The sequence below is a fragment of the Poeciliopsis prolifica genome, unplaced genomic scaffold (genome assembly GCF_027474105.1).
Source record: "Poeciliopsis prolifica strain line A6 unplaced genomic scaffold, Auburn_PproV2 SCAFFOLD007, whole genome shotgun sequence".
NCBI classification, from domain to species: Eukaryota; Metazoa; Chordata; class Actinopteri; order Cyprinodontiformes; family Poeciliidae; genus Poeciliopsis; species Poeciliopsis prolifica.
The window spans coordinates 2944746-2965020 of record NW_026562382.1 but is presented as its reverse complement, the minus strand read 5'-3'; the positions used below and the strand labels follow the sequence as shown (position 1 = coordinate 2965020).

Sequence of the window (20275 nt, the reverse complement as noted above, 5' to 3'; positions counted from 1 at the left end):
TTCAGTATCAGTTGAGAAATACACGACTCGGACATGATGGATCAGGGTAAATACTTTTTGTTTTAATTGACTGTCTATACACAGTGAAATTCACAAAAACTCTGAAATTCAACTTTTTTTCCCCCCCTCTTTCCTGCAACAAAATGTCAAAGAACTGGCCTTAAATTAACTTTGTCTGCTCTGGAGTTTAGAAGCAACAAAAACCTAGAAGAAGTTTTAATCTAACTCGGTTTCTCCTGTGTGGTTAAGTTCGTGAAATAGAATATCAGTTCTGCTAACTCTGTATATTTTACACCAGTTTGAATCTTCAACAATCACACTTCGTTTAATTTAGCTTGCAGGTGTGTATTAGTTCACAGGAAGTGGTCGAGAAGATGAACTAAAAACACGAGAAGACGACTGCTCTACATTGTTATCACTAACAGATCACACAAACGTGTTTTCAGATCCATAAACAATAATCTTTGGAAGAAGCTCAGAGGGATTAGAGGGGTCATCACAGAAGCACGCAAAAAATTTAGGAGAAATCGATGATTTTCTGCCTTGTGATTCCAGTGCATCAACAGTAAAGCCAACATACAAAGCTGAAAAAAAAAACAAGAACAATTTTAACCGTTTTGTAGCAACATTTTTACACTCTGGTACATCTCTGAAATGCCACAGCGTCTAGCTGTGTTGATATGTGCTTCTGTACATGTTTCATATATGAAACAAACACTTAGAATAAATAATCTCGAGAAAATGCCGACAAGCACTTAACAGGACGTAGACGATGTTGTTACACAGCATGGTCCGAGTCCCAAACGCACATCAGGAGGCCTAACAACTGGAGCTTAAACTGGCTTTAAATCCAGAACCAAACAGATTCTGTGAGGCTTCCCGTGTGTTTCTGAAATGGACGATGCTGCACTCATGCAACACAAACAAACCATTATTCTGGCAGCTGCACTTTAACATCAAATTTGTTGCAATGGTTTAAGAAGTTAGGCTGCACTTCTTCCATTTTTATTTATTTCTAACAGAATTACTCAAGCAGAGCTAAAGCTTCCCATAATGCATCAGGCCATTGAGCAGTGATGTCATCTGGCCTGTGATACAAAGCATAATTTTACTTTCATTAAAAAATGCCTGCTTGAGGAACGATGAGGGAATTTTATTTTGTAGGGAGTGAAGATCTATTGCTACGTTAATTGAGATTACATGATGGCTCTCTGCTCAGAATATGTTCATGCGACAGCCATTTTCACCAGATTATTTCACAAAATTAACTCAAAGAGGCTGGATTAAAGGGACAAGCCGCCCTAATGCTACTTCCTTTATCACTTCCAAACCTGCATCAGCTGATATTTATGGATTCAAAGTCAATCACTGTTCAGAAGAGACCAAAACATTTTGTTGGAAATGTTGGAATGTTGTTGGAGGTTAACTGTCTGAAATATAACATTAAAAATGTTACAGGAAATGTTGACCAATTACCTTTAAAGGGAAAAGTAATTAAATAAAAAAAAGCAGGTTGAAAAATCTTTGAGAGCAGACTACAATTATAAGATATTACATTTCTTACAAGATCAAATGCCAGAAATCATCCCAGAGTACAAGCATGATTACTCCAGATATCAATCAAAGACCAACCAGTCTGTGACCTCGTGTTGAGCAAGACGTTGCATCGTTCTCAGGCTTCTCTCGGGCCGGCCGTGTCGTCGCTGTGAGAGAACGCAGCAACCCAGGCTTCGTTCCTAAATGGCGATAAAATATTATCCAGATGACACAGAAGCTGTTTCCTCTTTCTCATCGAAGTGCGACTGGTCAGTCGGCCAAAATGCTGTCCCATGTCCACGGAAACTCACGACACCACAGGAGTCATGTCCCATATCTGCAAAAAATAAATAAATAAATGCAAGAACAACTTCTGTTTAAATAAGGGCAGCCATCAAGGCCAAGTTAGAGGCTAAGAGGAAACTTTAGTGAGTGAGAGAAATATGCTATATATTTTCAATTGAATCAAAAGAAAAAGAATAGCTTCAGATCACAAACATCCTTTTGGAAACACATTTCTAGAGCTCCAGAGAGAAACGTGTGAATTCTCATCCATAAAACGGTCTGCAGTCTTTTTACAGCTTTTCTCTTTAACTTTAACACTCAACAGACTCCGGTCTGAACTCTGACTGCTGTTTCTGTTGTGAAACAAATAAATCTATTTAAAATGAGGCACAAACAATTGAATTTACTGTTGATTTTCTCAAAATAAAGCATACAGGTAAAAAATAGACATAATTAGCAAATAGATCCTTTATCAATTTGCAGGTCAAGCCCATTACTGTTTCTTTGGTGGGGAACCAACAAGCTTCTGACATAACTCTGGATTTGTTATTTTACATATTTACAGAAAAACAATATATTTTTCTATCATAAAAGCAAAATGTATGCATCTTTTGTACTGTTTTTTGCTTAATTACTTCTCTGGGTAATTTATTCTTTCAGAAAATGGCATGGTTTTAGAGTCTATATACTCTGCTTAACGATTAATCGATTACTAAGTTAGTTGAGAATTATTTCCGACATCAATTAATTATGATTAATCCGAATAACAGTTTCAGACCCGGTTCCCAGAAGGCAATGGCTTGAATAGATGAAGTGCAACTGTACTGAAAACAAACACCACAACCTCTGTTGGAGTGACAATATGCAGCCAGTTATGTCTGAATTTGCAGATGTATTTTGAAGTCAAATGGTCAAAAATTCTTTAAATAAGCCCAGGATCAATATAACATTTGAACTGCATTTGCACTTTTTCAAAATTATTATTTTTGCTTCAACTTTGACATTTTCAATTTGTCTTCTTCGCTTTTGAGCAACTCATAGAAAATGATTGGTTCGGTTTCTTGACCAGCTGTCGCCCCCTGGTGTCCGAACCCACAAACTACAACGTTGAAAACTCGTCATCTCCGGTGCAGACCTTGACGACCTTGTCGGTGCCGGAGGTGAGCAGGTTTCCCGTGGTGGGCTCGTAGTGCATGTAAACAATGTTGTGCTTGCTGTCGTGGAAGGTGGCAGTGGGAGCTCGGCTGAAACACACACACACGCGCGCACACACACACACACAAGAGTTGGAGACGTCAGCGTGAGAGCGCCAGGGGAACGCCGGGAGCACAAAGGGACAGTATACGGCACCGACAGAGGCTGATTGTGACTCACTCTTCGTCGGTGATGGACTCGTGGCAGCTGTCACACACCCGCACCTCAAACTCGAAGCCCATGAGGGGGATGGTGGAGCGCTTGGAGGAACATTTGCCGCACACGGCCTGGCCACACTTCCTGCAGTGGTGCTGAGGAAAACATGACAGGCCAAATATGATGACCCTCATTTCTCATCAGTGAGGGAAAGAATTAAGTCAGTCGTTGACTTTGGACCTTCTGTAACAGTTCTTAAAAACTTTTTAAAAAAAAATAAAAAAACTCAATAATGCTTTAATTAAAAATGTAATAACAAATGCTGGCTTAAGCTGCTTTTAATCATGCAATAAATAGATTTTTCCAAAAACAAATACTATTTTTAATAGTATTTGTTTTAGATTTATATTTTCTTTGTCGTTAAGTTTGAAATGATGGATTGTTTCAAATTTCATTTTTCATAAATTTCAGCATGCCGCCCAAGAAAACATAAAATAAAAAAATACAATAAAAAAATGCATGTTTTTACGGCATTTTAAAATCTAGAAAGAAATAAAAGGTGGTTCTTCAAAAATGACAACTGTCCTGAAGAACAGTTTTTTTTTGTTGCCATTTTTTTTAAAAGTCTTGTGACATTTGGAGCTCTAATTAATTCTTAATTAACTGAATCAAGAGCAAATATGGCTCTCAGGATTGTAAAAGTTACAGATGTAGAATCTCTGAGTTGAATGTTTTGCAAGAAGCTTTTTGTAGATCTACAATCTTATATTTGCAATGTGTCAGACTGATGAAGAGGATACATCTGCCTTAGGGAAATAAGAGCTTTGCCTATTAAAACTAGATAGAAAGTCAAACAGCAGGGAAGTCGAATGGTCGCCCGACCAACCAGGGCAGGCGTTCATAAAAGACGCAACGTTTATGTAAACTGAACGCTGGAGGAGCGGAGACTGCAGGAGAAAAGCAGTTTGTTTGCAAAATCACAACATTTTATGAAGTATTTTTCATCTACTTTTTACTGCAAATATCTTAGCACACTTTAAATAAGACAAAACCAACTTACAAGTAACTTTTCAGTAAGATATAGGGGCTTGTTTTGACTAAACTCCTTCATATTGATAAAAAAATACTAGCTTTAAGTCTGCCAGTGGAACGAGACATTTATCAGTGAAACAATCCAAATGGAACTCGTACTTTTGGTGTAAACACTCCTGTTAAGAAGGCTTTTGTGATTTAAGAAATAATAATAAATCACTACACATTTCAAATGATTTTTACAATTCAGATGGAAATCAAATCTAGCAAATGTTCCCCAAGTCTACTGGCTTTTAAGAACATCTGGTTGGACTCTGCAAAACCCATTGTTCCTTATATGAATCTGTTGCTTTGGAGATTTGGATGAAACTACCAAACTTTGGATGGATGTACTTAAACTTCTGACCCATTTTGACAAGGAAAAACAACAATGAATTGCCAAAAAACTACAAACATTATGTTGTTAGTTCTTTCTGCAGCACTTGGGAAAACTTTGCCACTTTGTCCAAGAACCCCAAACACACTTAAAGGAGTAACCACAACACGAAGCCGTTTCTGAGAAGCCGGCAGTAAAAAAACCACAGGATGTTTTCTCAGCATTAGCGTGGCAGAAGTGAAGGGCTCTAGGAATGTTTTCTCTGGAATAACGAGAGCAAGGATCATGCACGGCTGCTCGAGCAGAAGGAGAGGTTTTTCCCGCCTGATGATGAAAGCTGAGGGAGTTTTGGTTCAGGCAGCGTGACGTACCTGTCGCAGGCCGATCTTCTTACTGTCCCACATCTGTTTGAAGTTCCAGAAGAAAGGCTGCTCACACTTCTGACAGGAGTCGCTGTCCAGCCACTCTGGAGTCTGCACACATGCATAATGCAAAATTACAGCTTCTCTCCAGCTCTGCAGTGAGAGAACTCCCAATGTTGAAACAAAGAATGGGGAGAGTTAGGAAATAAAATTAGCATGCGATCAGAAGTTGCTCATTTTATGCCCTGATTGGCAAACAGCCAATTCCGCTGAGCGACTTTAATTATTTCAGCTGAGCATTAAAAGATACTGGAGAAAGCACAATTCTGACAGAGCAGGCTCAGAGTAGTCATGAAGCCAAAACTGAGCAAAAAATATATGCATTCACATGTGATTAAAAACGAAAAAAAATTCTTTGTCTGTAAAATGTTTTACCCAGAACTCAAGGGACCTAATTTTAACTTCACCTTGTTCACATTCTCTAAGAAAAATATGGTTTGTTATCCAATTATCACCGTAATTGGTCATTCAAAGAAATAGTAAACAGATCTGTACTGCTCTATACTGTACTGATGTTAAGAGCAGCAGTAAGAAATATTATTTTTAGCTGAGGATGGATCCTTTACTACAAGTAATCAAATGTTCGCTGAAGCATCGCTGCTATTGCATTTCATGCAATATGTTGAAAAATGTTTATTTTCCTTTTTTTTAAAAAAAGACTTGAATTATTTATTTGCATCTCTTTATGCATGTTTAACACTATATAAAAATAGCTTTTTAAGGTATGAAATGAAAAATATGCAGGATGACCCAATTTTTTAAATCTGATTAATCGATAGAATAATTGATTATTACAATAATCGTTAGTTGCAGCCCTAGCCAGAAGCAAAATTCACATCAGTTTGGAGATCTCTATCGAGACAGTGCCGCCTCTTCCACCACAACTGATATTTAGGAAAACTCCAGTCTTCCTAAAACCCCAAAAATCACTTCCAGCTGAAGTTATTGGGGTCTTTCTATTGAGCCTTAGACATTTTGTGTGACTGTTGTTGTGAAACCAGGCCACAGAGTCTGTTTTTCTTCTGCTGTAGGTCTTCTCACTGTAAATTGGCGCCTCTGCCCCGACTGCAGATCCTTGTTTATCACACAAACATGAGAGCCAAATGTGTCAAGTGACTCTCATAAACAAGGTAAATCAGCAAAAAACATTGAACTTTGGTTTGACCTTTGCAAAACACTGATCCAGCAATGGCAGTGAAAACACTTTGTATTCCAGCAGTGAGTGTTTCCCTGCTGGAGAAGATGCTGTTTCAGAGCGGGGGAGAGAGTTTGGGCAAAACACAGAGGCAAAAATGTGGGTCTGATTAAATAAAGACAAAACTAGGTCCCAGCTAACTGTGTGGAGTCAAGTGGAGCAAAACAGGAAAACAAAGATCGCTCCTCCACAGCAGAGGTTGAACTGATCTTCATTTGCTTCTCTTTAGAACGATTTGGTGCGCTGAGTCGACTTCGATGTCAGCGATTACACGCTCACCTCCTGCCGAGTCACGTCCATGTTCCAGATGACGATGCTGCCATCTGAGCTGCAGGAGATGAGCTGGCGGGTGTGTGAGGCATAGCAGAGGCCCTGGACTTTGTCACTGACAATTCAACACACACACAAAAAAAAAATCTTAAATCAGTCAATGACAGCTAACGTTGGGCTTCGCATCGTCTAAACCTGCTTCAAATCTGCTGTGTACAAGAGCTGAGAACAAACTCTGAGCTAATTGGTTCGTCCTGCTGAAGATGTGTGTTTCCTACTTGTGTCCCTGCAGTTCGATGGCAGTGCCTTTCCTCCCTCCGATGTCCCACATGATGATGGAGTGGTCAGAGCTGCCGGAAAACAGCACCCGCTGAGCCGGGTCCCAACACAGCGCCGTCACATTACCTGCCACGCAAAGACAAGTACAGGAAATAAATCCTCCTGTTTTTTAAAAGTTTTTTTTTTTTTTTTTTTGCTGCTGTTTTCGTTTCATATTCTGTCATTTCTGCTGCTTGGTGCAGTATTTTGATTCGATGGTTAGTATTTGTTAATTTTTTGGGGGGGGTTTTTGCATGCAGTCAGAGTCCCACAAAGACAAATACTTATAAATGTTCAAAATCTGACTTTGAACGTACTCATGCATACATAAATACACCTAAAACAATCTGACAAAAACTATGGTCTTCATGTGGCATTATTTGAACTGATAGTCTTCTTGTCTAAATGTAATGGCCATAAAAAAGTTATGGCAAACTATTGTGGGACTACATACACTGTCATTTCCTTATTTTTGTACCTAAATAAGCTAGCTTGTTTATTTGATACCCAGCATTCCTGAAGGTTGGGTATCTGCCTTCAGGGTATCACCAACTCAAATTTAAGATTCAAAGAATGAATGTAGAATCTAATGGGTTGGCAGTAGACGTGGTCCGGTGGCGAAGATGAAAGCTGTTCAGCCAACTGGCATTAAATTTGCACTTACCCACGACAGACGTAAAAAAGCTAGTAACTAGCTGCTAATATCCCCTTGCTATCAATGTAGTTAGCAAGGTGATATTAGCAGCTACAGTATATACTGGTAGAAAACCAGACAAACGTTTGTGTGACTCAAAAGTCCTGCAGGGAAAAGAAAAACTCCACAGGATATGCTAGATTAAATAGTCCCGCTACAACAAAGTCATTTAAGACCTCCTGCAGTTCACACACACACACACACACACACACACACACACACACACACACACACACACACACACACACACACACACACAATTCACATTAATAATTAATGAATTTAAGACCAACTTACATTTTTATGAATGTAAGTGGCTTTAAGGCCACAAAAGACCTTTTCAGGACGCACAGACATCCTGTTAAATGTTATTTTGGTGAAATTATACCAGGCGCAGTTTTTTATTTTTATTTATAGTCAGATTTCCTGTTTTTTAAACAGCATTTGTTTCGTCTACTTACAGTTTGACACTCACTGGAAATGTTCAAACCTTATTCTTATTCATTTAAATGCATTGGTAAGCTATGAGGCTGAACCAATTTAGTACAACCAACGACACAGACTGGTTCAAAATATCTTCACGTCGGCTGTCACGAAGGCTCAGCTCCGTCACTTATTATGATGCACCATGAGGTTTTAATCAGAATCAGATAAGGTCTGTGTCACTGAGTGCATCACTCAACCGTCCTTCCTGCAGATAAGTGAAATATAACCCCCTCTGATCTGTGGCAGGATGTTTTCTTTTTTTATTCTTGCTCACCAAACCTGATGTGCATTGATTAAATAAGAAAATAATTGGATTTTCTCATAGGAATTTGCATTAATATATACTTATACCAATAGCTTACTCCCTACTATTAGACATTTTTCCTTAGCTATTTGTTACGATCATTTCATTTTAATAGCCTAAATGTTTATAATAGAAAACAGAGGAACCAAGTGTGTGGGGGTGTAATCATGTGATGTACCTGTGTGTCCTTTGAAGGTGGTAACCAGGCTGCAGCTGTCCTGCTCCAGCTTCAGGATGGTCACCTGACCAGACTGGTCCCCTACAAAGGCGTGCCTGGTCTCCACATCAAACCTGGTCAAAGGTCAAGAAACAATTCGCAGAACAAACAAATGTTGATTGTAATTAACGAGCTCTGCCTTTTACTAACAGGTCGGCACCAATGTTTAGGTGAAAGGTGTTTTCAGAGGTTTGTCTCAGGCTCCAGGCAACGTTTAACCTCCCCAACCTGTTGGGCTGATTAGATCACCACAAGAGTCAATCATTGCTACATGGCTGCAGAAAGGAGGAAGTTAAAAACAAAACAGGCAAATTTCCTATAGCAATGTTCAACCAAAGGAGAAAAATAGACATTATAGGATTTAAATCTTCAACTCATGAGTATGTTTTGATTTGAACCATTCCCTTTTAGCTCTGCCAGCGTTTTTAGTGACTTCTTCCACAATTCTCCTATATTTAGCTTCTGCCTACAAAAGCTGTTACTAGCTTCCTCCACCTCGCTGAAAAATATCATCCCCCCACAGGATGATGCTGTCACCTCCATGTTTTAGCATGTTTTTTTCCCCTGCACCACATGTTTTTAATGTTGGCTAAAAAAAAAAACGCTAAGTTTGGGTCTTGACAAACCAGAAACTTCCTTCTGCACCGTTCATGCCGTTCATGACAAACTGCAACCCAGATGTCTGGCGACTTTCTTTCAGCTTTCTTCTAATCACTCTTCCTTAAGGTCTACATTTGTGAAAGGTCTCGGTTCTTCAACTATCTGTAGTAATTAAACTAGATAAACAAAAGCAAATGTTTGCATACTGGATTACAAGACAAATGCCAGTTTGGCTCATAATTTATGTGCTTTATTTAAAAAAATAAATAAATTCCAGATCTATCTGGGCTCAAGTTTAAAGTTTTTTCAGACATTTGAGTAGAAAGAAAACGGTTTACCTACTTGTGTTTTACAATCTGTACGGTCAATAAATTATAAAACTGAGGTTTCTGATCCAGCAAGTCAGGTAAAAATCACTGCTTTATTTAATGTCTCTTGACAAGAAGTCGAGGTTGCAATTTGTAAGCCTAAATCAAAATTGCAGAAAAAAAAAAATAATAATAATTTACAGTCTGTTTTTTCTTTCAAAACATATCTTTAGCTTTCACATTTCAAACTAATAAAATTATAACCCAAAACATGCAAAGGAAAGAAATGCAAATAAAACTACTTTCTGAAAACAGCAGCAGCTCAAAATGTTAAAAACTGATTTCACAGGAACCTCTAAAAAATATGATGTTGAGATGTTTCAATTTACAACTAATGATCCAAATTGAATTTAAATCAATTTAAGGGCTGCTCTACTCTGCAGAAATCCAGATTTGTTTTCTTTCAGACGACACAATAAGAGATAAAAATGTGGAAAGTGGGATTGTTTTTCTATTGATCTTTTTTCTATACTTAAAATAGTCTAGCTGTAGAAAACATAAAACAATAAATAAATAAATTTCAGTCTTTCCCAGACATCACTGGAACCCTGTAGTCTAATGTTTATTACTCCATTTCACTGTCATCGTTTCTTGTAAAGAAAAAAAAAAGTCTATAAAAGACTATAATAAATACCTGCATCATTATACATGTACTGAGGTTAGTTTTTGGGTGCATAGCGTTAAAATGCAAACTCCATCTTTGAATACTGTCTCCTTATGCAGCTGCACGTGTTTCATAGGATGTGGGTTTAATGACTCTTAATGTTGAAATTATTCAACATTTTTGCTTAATTGACCTGACAGACCTACATGTGATTTTTATTTATTTATAAGCCACTGAAGTCCTGCTAATCAGTAGCATCTGCCTGGAAAACAAATTCATCCTCAGTGTAACACCATTAATGTGAGTTTAATACCAACAGGCAGCAAACATCACACCCACTTAGTTTCACCAGCACAGCCTCCAGAAAACAAAAAGGAAAAAAAACAAGGTCTCTGCCGGTTCCACGCGCTGCCAGCGAGTCGGGGCAGGATATTATCGCTGCGATGACCCGGCGGCGGATTCATTTGTATGGATCAGTGTTACTGCCGAGCACTCGCAGCCTTTCATCTGCCCATTACAGAAACCCACTCAGACTGTTTCCTTGACAGCAGCATGACTGATTCTTATTGTTAGTCCTTTCCATTATCACAAACCCACTGGAAGTTAATCTCAATTGCCCTGTTGTTTTTCTTCTTCTAATTGCTCCGTTTTAAATTAGAGCAGCCTTTCACAATAATTCTTCTTTTTTTTAACCAAATTCAAAACACTTTGTGTGAACGTTCGCTCTGCAGAGCGAGGTGACCTGCGGATGCTGATAACTGGGGATGACTGAGGCTTATTGAAGGATACTGCAGTCCTGAGACCCAGGCCGCGGTGCGATACGTCCCCAGCTGCTGGCCGCTCTCAGAGCAGTGCCAGGTGAAGTTTCTGTCCAGGCCGGTGCTCAGCAGCCACTCCATCTCCAACACAAAGAGCACCACCGCCACTCTGCCCTGATGGGCTGCAGAGAAAGCAGGCGAAAATGATCTGGTTAAGACTCAGTCGATCAGCGTTACCACACAGGAGCCTGCGTTTGGAGTGAATTATAATCAGGAAGAGATTGTGAAACAAAAATAACCCTGCATAGCATCATGATATTATAACATGCCATTTAAAAGTGCAGTAAAAGCCGATTATTAGGTTCAAAACCCAAGAAATGAAAGCATCTTGAGCCAATGACAGATGCCATATTTAAAGTTTTTTTGGATAGAGTGCCAAAAAGTATTTGTTCCTCTTCGCACTGTGTCTTGCTACAAATACAAGCTTCAATATTTGGGTGGATATTACTAGTGGGGGGACTTGATTCCAGATTTAATTGATTACATTGGAGGTTATGTATTTAATTAGTAGCAGTCAATCACATTTTAAACTTAATCAGATTAAAATGAAGTAAATACAATTTTAAATTCAAAAACCATGTTTGCTGCTAAATTAGACTCGTGAGCTCAACAACAAAGACGTTATTGTTTGTGATCTGTTATGAAGGTTTTTCAACCATTAGATTGATACAAAGCACTATTAAACTATAAACTGTTCCTGGAATGTCTGTGCATTCATGTAACGTCGTTGAAGAAAAATCCTTCTTTAAAAAGGTGAACTCTGGACTCTGACGCTGTTTGCGAATGACTTTTGTGCGTCAGATTTACAGGCGTACCAGAAACGTGTGAATACAAAGGGGCTGGCTTGAAACTTTGTAAAAATAAAAAATAAAAAAAAAATAAAAAAAGCAATATGATTAATTGCATGAAACTTTTTAGCACCTTAAATTCCATGCAATTAATTAATTAAAGTCCCCGACCTGAATTTTACGTGACAGACCAGCAGACAGCAGAAAATAACATTGAAGTGAAAGGAAAATCTGAAAAATGTGACGACCGTTTGTATTTACTGGCTGTTCAGAGAAGGCCTTTGTCAACATTCACAAACTCTCTCCATTTAATCTGACTGAGCCTGGGAAATTTTACAAAGAGGAGTGGGCAAATAATTCATTCATGGGTGGCCGTGACTGGTAAACACTACTGCACAAGACCTGTTGGTGGTTCTACAAAATATTTACTCAGGAGGCTGGATACACACACAGAAAAAAAATAAATAAATAATTCACTTAACTCTGCATTTACAAATAAGATGTGGAAAACGCATTTTATTTTTTCCATTCATCAATTACAAACCAGTCTGTCACATAAATTCCTCGTAAAATACATAGATGTTTGTGACAAAATGTGGAAAAGTTCAAGGGGGTGTGTGTATTTTTGCAATTCACTGTAGGAATATATGTTCAGGTCTTCTAAACATGTATTAAACATATTCATTTCTGTTTTTCCAAACTCCCGGTTTGCCTCAAAATATGAGAAATATCCGACTTTGTTCCACAGACAAATAAAAAGCGTCACGTCTCACCCTGGTATGTGAGTGCCGGGGTCATTTTGTTGTAGTCCTCTGACAGAACAAACTCCTGAAAGACAGAAAACAGAGAGAAATGTTTGCACCCATCGAGGTCAATGATAAAAATGACCAAGAGAAACAGAGCACGAGGTGAAAAGTAAACACAGTTTCATCAAAACACGACTGCAAAGGACTGGAGAACCTGCAGGCTACAACAGACAGAAGTTGTTCTGCACGACAACTTCCTCTGAGGCAACAATCATATCTAAAACCCTTCTGGGAGCTTTTTAGATTTCAGGTTCTGAGATTAAAATGTGCAACGTGCTGCTGTGGCCTTGTCTGATTTTCCTGTGGAGTTTTCTCATTCCAAAACAAAATACCAGATGGCGAAAATCAAACCCAATAACGAGGCCTTGCATCAAGCTTATTTTGTCAAAAAAAAAAAAAACACAATCTTTTGTATGTTAATATATGAAATGACAGTTTGGGTAATTTCATATATTAACGTACAAAACAAAGCAACGCAACGTTACATGAAAGATACTTTAACACTCGTGATTTGGGGGAAATTGAAGATCAGACTGACCTTTAAAATAACGCACATAATATTACACAAAAGCCAAGGCAGGAATGGTTTAAGGAAGTAACATAAACAGTACTTTCTGTTAAGGAACAGACAAAGCCCCCTTTACACAGGACAGAATCTGGATCTGGTCAAACCTGGACAACCTGCCATCAATACCCAGTCATGCTTTCACAAATCAAAGTTTTTCCCAATTTTATTTCTGAATGTCTAACCCAAAAATGTCCCAATGGGCTGAATATTGTCTTATTATCTGCTGAATTTTTCTATTTTAATTGGGAGATTTCTGCACCTCAACCATCAGTTTCAGCTTAAAGAAGGACACACCAACAATCAGTGGGAATATCTACAGTCATAATGTATTCAGCACACAGAATTTGACATTTATTTTTCACTGTTCATTGCGAGCTGCTCAAACTCTGGTTGTACTGCGGCTAATGTATGTAAACCTATACATGTATTACACATTGATGTACAACTGTATTTCAAACAATAGCTTATGAGATGATGCTTATGCTTTTTTTATTCTCCTTATCCTTAAATCTGACTCCGGAACTTTGTTTTTACATCATGACTAACAAATTTTGCATTTGAACTGCAGCCTGAAAAGCTCATATCCTCCCTGCGTCAACTTGTGTGTGCGCAATTTGGAGGTGTACGCCCCTCTCCACAGCTGGCAGATCTGGATGAGTTGCCAGGACATGTACAACCCAGACATGCCATTCCATCCCCATATTTGTGAACCTCGAAATCATCAAAAAAGATTTTGGGGATTTGTTGCACTCCATCTCTCATAAAGAGAAGAAAACTGGGTTACTAATAGCCAGAAGATCTGCCTGAGATCCTGTTTGCATGCTGGTTGCCCTTTAAAGCAACTGTGCACTGCTAAGTGCTGCGGCTCATTCATGTGCAACTTTATTCCTTCCTCTTTTTAACGTTTTTTCCCCCCATATATTGATATCGTATACTTGAGGTGTTTACTGCTTGAACAAGATGGAAAGCAGCTGACTGAGTCATCAGCTGAGGAAAGAAAGAATCTCAAAGATTTTACTTACACAGATACTTCCTGTATCCATACCTACAGATAACCTTCTGGTCTCTGGGTTAAAGGACATACAGGAACATGAGGCTGCAAAAAAATGAAAGAAGAAAGTCTGTTTTAAGTCAAAATTATGTGAAATAACTTAAAACATTATAAGAGGGAAGTTCTAGTAGCAGAGTCTGAAGTCCTACCACTTTGACTATAAAACAGATGCAAAGATCAGCTTTTCTTTAGCTTTGAGTTGCGTTTAACAGGCTTACTCACTGGTCTTGAGTTCCACTATTAAGAGTGGGTCATGTGACTACAAGTAAGCAAAGTTTGCCTAACAAATGCAGAAGCACGAGAGAGGACCAGAAAAGAAAAAAAGAAAAGGGTGACAAATGTCAAATAAAAATACAGAAGCAGTTCAGATAAAATCAGGAGAAGAAAAAAAATAGTTGTTACCAAAATAAACGGTTAAAAAAAACATACAAACAGGTTATTTCCGATTCTGTTCAAAACTCTACAACTTTACTGGCAGCATAAAACGAGTGTGACCCAGATCTTCTGCGGCAGAGTGCTGTGGAAATCACATCAGTCGTTTTATGCGTCCTGTAAGGCTCTGAAGCGACCACAAGCGTTAAGGTCAAGGTCAGCATAGCATCTGAAGCAGCCGCAAAAACGCTTCAACATCCTGAGATAAAAACAGCCTCAACTTAAAAACAACAGCTCTATTCATAAAGTTCATTTTTAATTTGTGTCAGAAATTTGGATGTAAAGTTACTCACTTCCCCCTCCCCCAAGTTGGCACTTATTTTTATATATACTTTTTGAGTCTTATAAATTGTAATTAGTTCAATAATGTTACATAGATTAATAAATAGGTTTCTGAAGCCTACTGCTGATCTTTTTTCAAGCTACATTCAGCCAGACGTTACATTCCACAAAGGTGAACTCTATTCACTAACAGGGAGACTTCTAGAAGTATTCATGTTGAATTTTATTTAGAGGCACAGAGAAAAAAAATGCCCAGCCACCTTTTGTTTTTTAACAAAAGTAATTTAAAAAAAACAGGGTTGATTCTCTTTCCACTTCTCAATTATGCACTGGTTTGTGTTACTTTATTGCATGAACTTAACTGAGGAAAAGAAATTACATTTGGGGTTGCAACATGAAGACAATAAAAGTCAGGAAAAGGTCAAGAGGCACTGTGAAAAATTAGGCTGAAAACCGTTCTTCTTTAAGATTTACCAAAAAAAAAAAAGACCTATCTCATAAAATAAATAAATCACCTCATTAACAGGAATCATTTAACTGTAATAAAGTTGGGTTAATTCATATTTTAAGTTTAAGCTTTAACAATGCAAACATCTGCAGTTGGCGTGTGAAACATGGATTCCTGTGTCAGTAAATGAAAACGCCTCACATTCGCAGCCTCTGCCATTGTCGGAAGCAGATCTTGCTGATTGTTACGTAGGATTTCCTTCAGCCGCACAGCTGGAGGAAAACGAGGGCAAACGGTATTTAATGTTCTTCATAAGGAAGAACATTAAAACCTCCTGCAGGAAAAAATTAAAAAATGGATTCCTTATCAGTAGCAACTTGGCTCAAAGTGTTATTTCAATTATTTTTACTGAAAAAATCAGATTGTGAAAACGGGAGAAGAAGAAGGAGTGCACACATGAATACAGACAGGGGAAACTTACATGGCATGTTGTGGTAAACACTTGGCCAGTACTGACCACTGTCCCTCTTCAGCCAAACTCGGATTGTTCTGTGAAGACAGGAGCATCTTCTTAAGTCTAAGGTGAAGTAAATTATTGATAGATACTAATCTATCTATCAGGCCGGTGCTAAAATGTTTGACCCGAATACACCCGGCCAGCTACACAGGAAATAAACTTCAGTTTCACATCTCCTTTGTTCCTGAGAAAAGGGAAAAAACACAAGTGACTGGACTCTGAAGATCTAAAGATTTGATTTGAAAAAAAAGATATATAAATATAAATAGATGTTAAACTAGGGTAAAATCATGTGCCTCTATGCATCTGCTAGAACAAAACATTTTCATACCAAATCCAAATAAGTTAACCAACCGTATTTCACGAATAATTCTGCAGGCTTCAATAAAAAGCAACTGAACTTCCTCCTGTCTCGTCCAAAAGCCTTCATCGGTTCTCTGCCAAATCCTTTCAGGTGAGAGTTTAATAAAGCAAAGAATGAGCCTCCGGTTGTCTCCAGCTAAAGCATTAATGACGACGAAGGAATGAAATTCCTTAAGTTAGGCTAAATTGATCACCCCGCAAAGGAATTCATCCTGTGTTTGTGAAGAGCTCCACTTTAAAAGTCTTAAATAGTATGTTTATTTAAAGAGAACAAACATACTTGGAATTTGTTGGAATGTATTTTTGTATGTGAATTTCTAAAAATGTTTGATTTTTTTAAAAAATAGCAAAATAAATAAATGGATTCTCAAACACAAGTCAGACTTTAGTTTGCAGTCACTTGTTTTATCATGAAGAGGAGTCAGATGAGGATGTTTGTTTCCCCTCATGCACAGACGTATTTTTGCTCATTTACCACCGCAGAAATGCACGACTTACTAATGTTAAAGGAATGTTCAGGAGGATCGTGCTAGACAGAGCAGGTTGGGTTAATTGACCAAATCCTCCCTCTCTTTAGAAATTTCTCCTTTCCTTCGATGAAATAGGAAGCCTCCTCTCATCTTTCCACCTCATTGTTTTCCCAACCTTTAACTACTTGGTGTTATGTTACAGAAAGACACAAAAGCAAGATCAGATTATTTGTCTTAGGAGGCCAGATTTGGAGAAATTGCAGAAAGCAATTTAATATTTAGATAATTAAGCTGAATATAAATGATTGAATTCCACCACTTTCAGTCTACTGTGATTTATTTTAGGAATTCAATTACCTTTTTATTTTTTTTTACTTATGGGGTCCATATAATGACTAGTACTCATTGTTGAAATGGAACCGAAATCTAAAATGAGCATAAATAAAATATCAAATCATTCTCAGACATTAGCCAAAGATTTTAATATGGTAATCTGGCATCTGTGTTTTTCCTTTTTTTTAAATGCCACACAACGGGTTTACATGCAACCAAAACTCACTCCATTGCTCTAGCCACTTGTGTTTATATGATATTTTTATTGGATTTGACCAGTTATGGGGTTCATTGCTGAACCTCATTTAATTCCCATGTAAGTTAACATAGCACATATTAGACTTTGAATATGTAACCTGAAGAATCTGAGACTGATAAACCCTGCTAATGTTTTTTTTTTTTGGCACAGCTGGGAAATCTAGAAAAGAGGTGTGAAAAATCCCTAAAATAAATCCATCTTTTTCTGCTGAGACATTATTTCACTGTGGTAAATTTAGAAAATTATCATTTTGAAACTAGTAGTCAGTCAGATGGGGTTGAGGGGGAAGTTGTTAGGAAATAAAAATGTAACAAAATCCTTGGTGTAGCACTTATTGGTACCATTACGCTTAGCATTGGTATTAAGGTAAATGGAACCCCAAGGAAACAAAGCAAACAAATTCAGATACCTACAACAGGCACAGAATCCTACATGAAACCTGTGAGAGAGACTATAACAGCTGACCCCGGAGGATCTAAAGAGGCAGTGTGAAAATAAATGGTCAAAGATCCCTCCCTCTCTCTGTATGCTCAAACCTTGTGAAACTGTTAACAGAGGCAAAGTGCTGAGCTACTGCCAAAAGGGTGCTGTACAAAGTCTTGACAGCAGGGGTGCTAATAATATTTCAATGAAGATTTTTACAGTGTTATACAGATATATATATATATATATTCTCTCATTGAATAAATGTACTGAAATTATACATTAGTGTGATATTATGCTACTGTAATAAAGAATGATTTCCCACATCGTGCATGACTGTTTTGAAGACATATGAACATGTAATGACAAATAGCTTCATGCTTAACAGAAAAAAAAGTCAATATTAAGGTAAAACAGCCTCAGATTTATATTAAAGGTTATTAGGTAGCCGCCGTGTGGCGCAGAGACCTACCGGTCCTCAGAAACGCTGATCACCCCGTCTTCTTTCGGGATGATCGCCGCCGCGGTCACAGCCTCCGGGAAAGCCTCGATTTTGCTCAGCAGGCACGGCTTCCGAGCCTGCGGACGAGGCTGGATTTCGGCCGCCATGGCGGAGCAGTGTGGCGCGCGGTCCTCCGCCTCCCCTCCCCCGTCTCGGGGAAACATAACCCGCCGCGGTCTCCCACGCCAGAGCCTCGGTGGAGAAGCTGCTACATGTACCTGTCAGGAAGAACCGACACGGTGTTGTGACTTCGGCAAGAGGTACGGCCAAGTCAGCTGACAGACATCTCGCCGCCCACAGCCTCCCTCGCTCTCCACACACGCACTTCACTTCCGGTCCACAAAAATAAAACGTCCGGTCTTAGGCGCTGGTCAAAATTTCAAAGTAAAAGCTTTGTTTTTGAAGGCTCTCAGGCAAACATTTAGTGGATTAGACTAACAATTAAACTAATTAATTAATTAGTCGTACGAATTATTTTCAAGGTGAATGGAAATTAATACTTTTGGTGGAGAGAAAACGATTAACAAGGAGGGCGAATGCTCGCGGTGCTGCTGTATTTCAAAATTCACCTGCAATTTCAGACTTGCATTTCTGAAAATTATTGAAGAAAAATATGGATTAATCAACTCCTGAAATGCACAGTCCACTTCCCTCTGTGTGAATATGAGCAATGATTCAATTTAAACAAATTTAATTTGTAAAGCATTTACATTACAGAAATGCAACTGACCTAAAGTGCTTACGAAAATAAGACACAAAAAGTAACAATCACCACGACAGAAATAACAAAACACAATTCATAAAAAGTAAATACTCGCAAAAAACACAAGACATTAAATTATATATATTATCACTACAACTTTGCATCATAAAACAAACATCAAACTGGTGTCATTAAAATACTTTATTATTATTATTATTATTATTATTATTATTATTATTATTATTATATTATTATTATTATTATTATTATTATTATTATTATTATTATGTCCAAATAATTCTGTATCACTGTTACAGTCACTAACTTGTGTTTTCAGTGGTTGATCTGCAGATTTCTTTACTGAAGTTTCCAGCAGGGGTCAGAGTTTATTGTCACTGCATACCCGATGCAGAGACATTCAGGTTACATGCCTGAAACATGAGTGACAGGAAGCAACACTTATTCAAGTGGTTTTCTTTTTGTTTGGTTGTTTTTTTGTTTTGTTTTGTTTTTCCGCAATCAGCTCTGTCGAACGTTTTACACAAACATACGCAAAAATAGCAAAACGTCCAAAGATTTAAATTTATATATCTGTAAAATCATATCTAAAACCTTTCAAAACTAATTTCCACTGGGTATCTAGAAACTGTTATTTCCGCGCACTTAGAAGAAACCGACAGGGGTCACAGCATCCCAACCATATTTGTAGAGAAGTGAAACTATTTTGCATTTTAGGAGGTTGTGTGTGAAAACTAATTCGGCCAATTGGACCAAATGCTCCCCTTTTGTTAAGTTGTTTGTAACAAAGCATGTTAACTTGCCTAGAGTGACAGCTGATTGTGCCAAAACATTTGTTTTCCTTTCAGATATTCCACTATGTACCGACCCCGAAACATTAGCTTGACATAACTAATGAGGGTAACACAAAGAATTCACTAATATTGTGTTTTTAAAATGCTTTGTAAATCACTAGTCCATTCTGTATAAGCAACTACATGCAATACATTAAAATGGAAGAAGAATATGTTTGGTTATTTTGGGACTTCACAAACTCATCCAAGTACAGAACTTAATTCATTAATTAGTTAAGAAAAATAAGAGCAGTAAAACTCTAAAATACTGTCAAGTATTTTTTCAAAAACTTTGCTAATTAGCTAATAATCAACTAAGAGTTGTCATTAACCCAACAATGTTACATAATGCAAAAACAGAAATAGTTCTAGCGGGTGGTCTGAAAAAAAAAGTGACGAAGTGCCAATACTTCCGCTCATAATCTGACGGGGATTTCAAAATAAAAGCCCAACCTCGGAACAGATGGCAAGAAACTATTTCTGGAGTTTGTCTGTTTGTAGGCAGTCTTAACCTTCAGAATATTATCATGAGATTATTGCTATACATTTATTTATTTTTAGCAAAGAAGTAACTCTTCACGTAGCAGGTTCTTCAACTCGAAAA

General features: G+C 37.9%; 1 protein-coding gene across 1 annotated transcript; it reads right to left on the bottom strand.

The window, feature by feature from the left end:
• Nucleotides 1-41: 41 nt before the first annotated feature.
• Nucleotides 42-18432, bottom strand: wdfy2 (WD repeat and FYVE domain containing 2). Its single transcript, XM_055031978.1, has 12 exons — nt 18088-18432; nt 15732-15799; nt 14060-14133; nt 12437-12491; nt 10847-10997; nt 8447-8559; nt 6745-6871; nt 6476-6581; nt 4951-5052; nt 3196-3326; nt 2957-3065; nt 42-1873 (listed from the first exon to the last, which is right to left on the bottom strand). The coding sequence occupies exons 1-12, from the start codon at nt 18279-18281 to the stop codon at nt 1844-1846; spliced, it is 1260 nt and encodes a 419-aa protein (XP_054887953.1). The 5' UTR covers nt 18282-18432; the 3' UTR covers nt 42-1843.
• Nucleotides 18433-20275: the final 1843 nt, after the last annotated feature.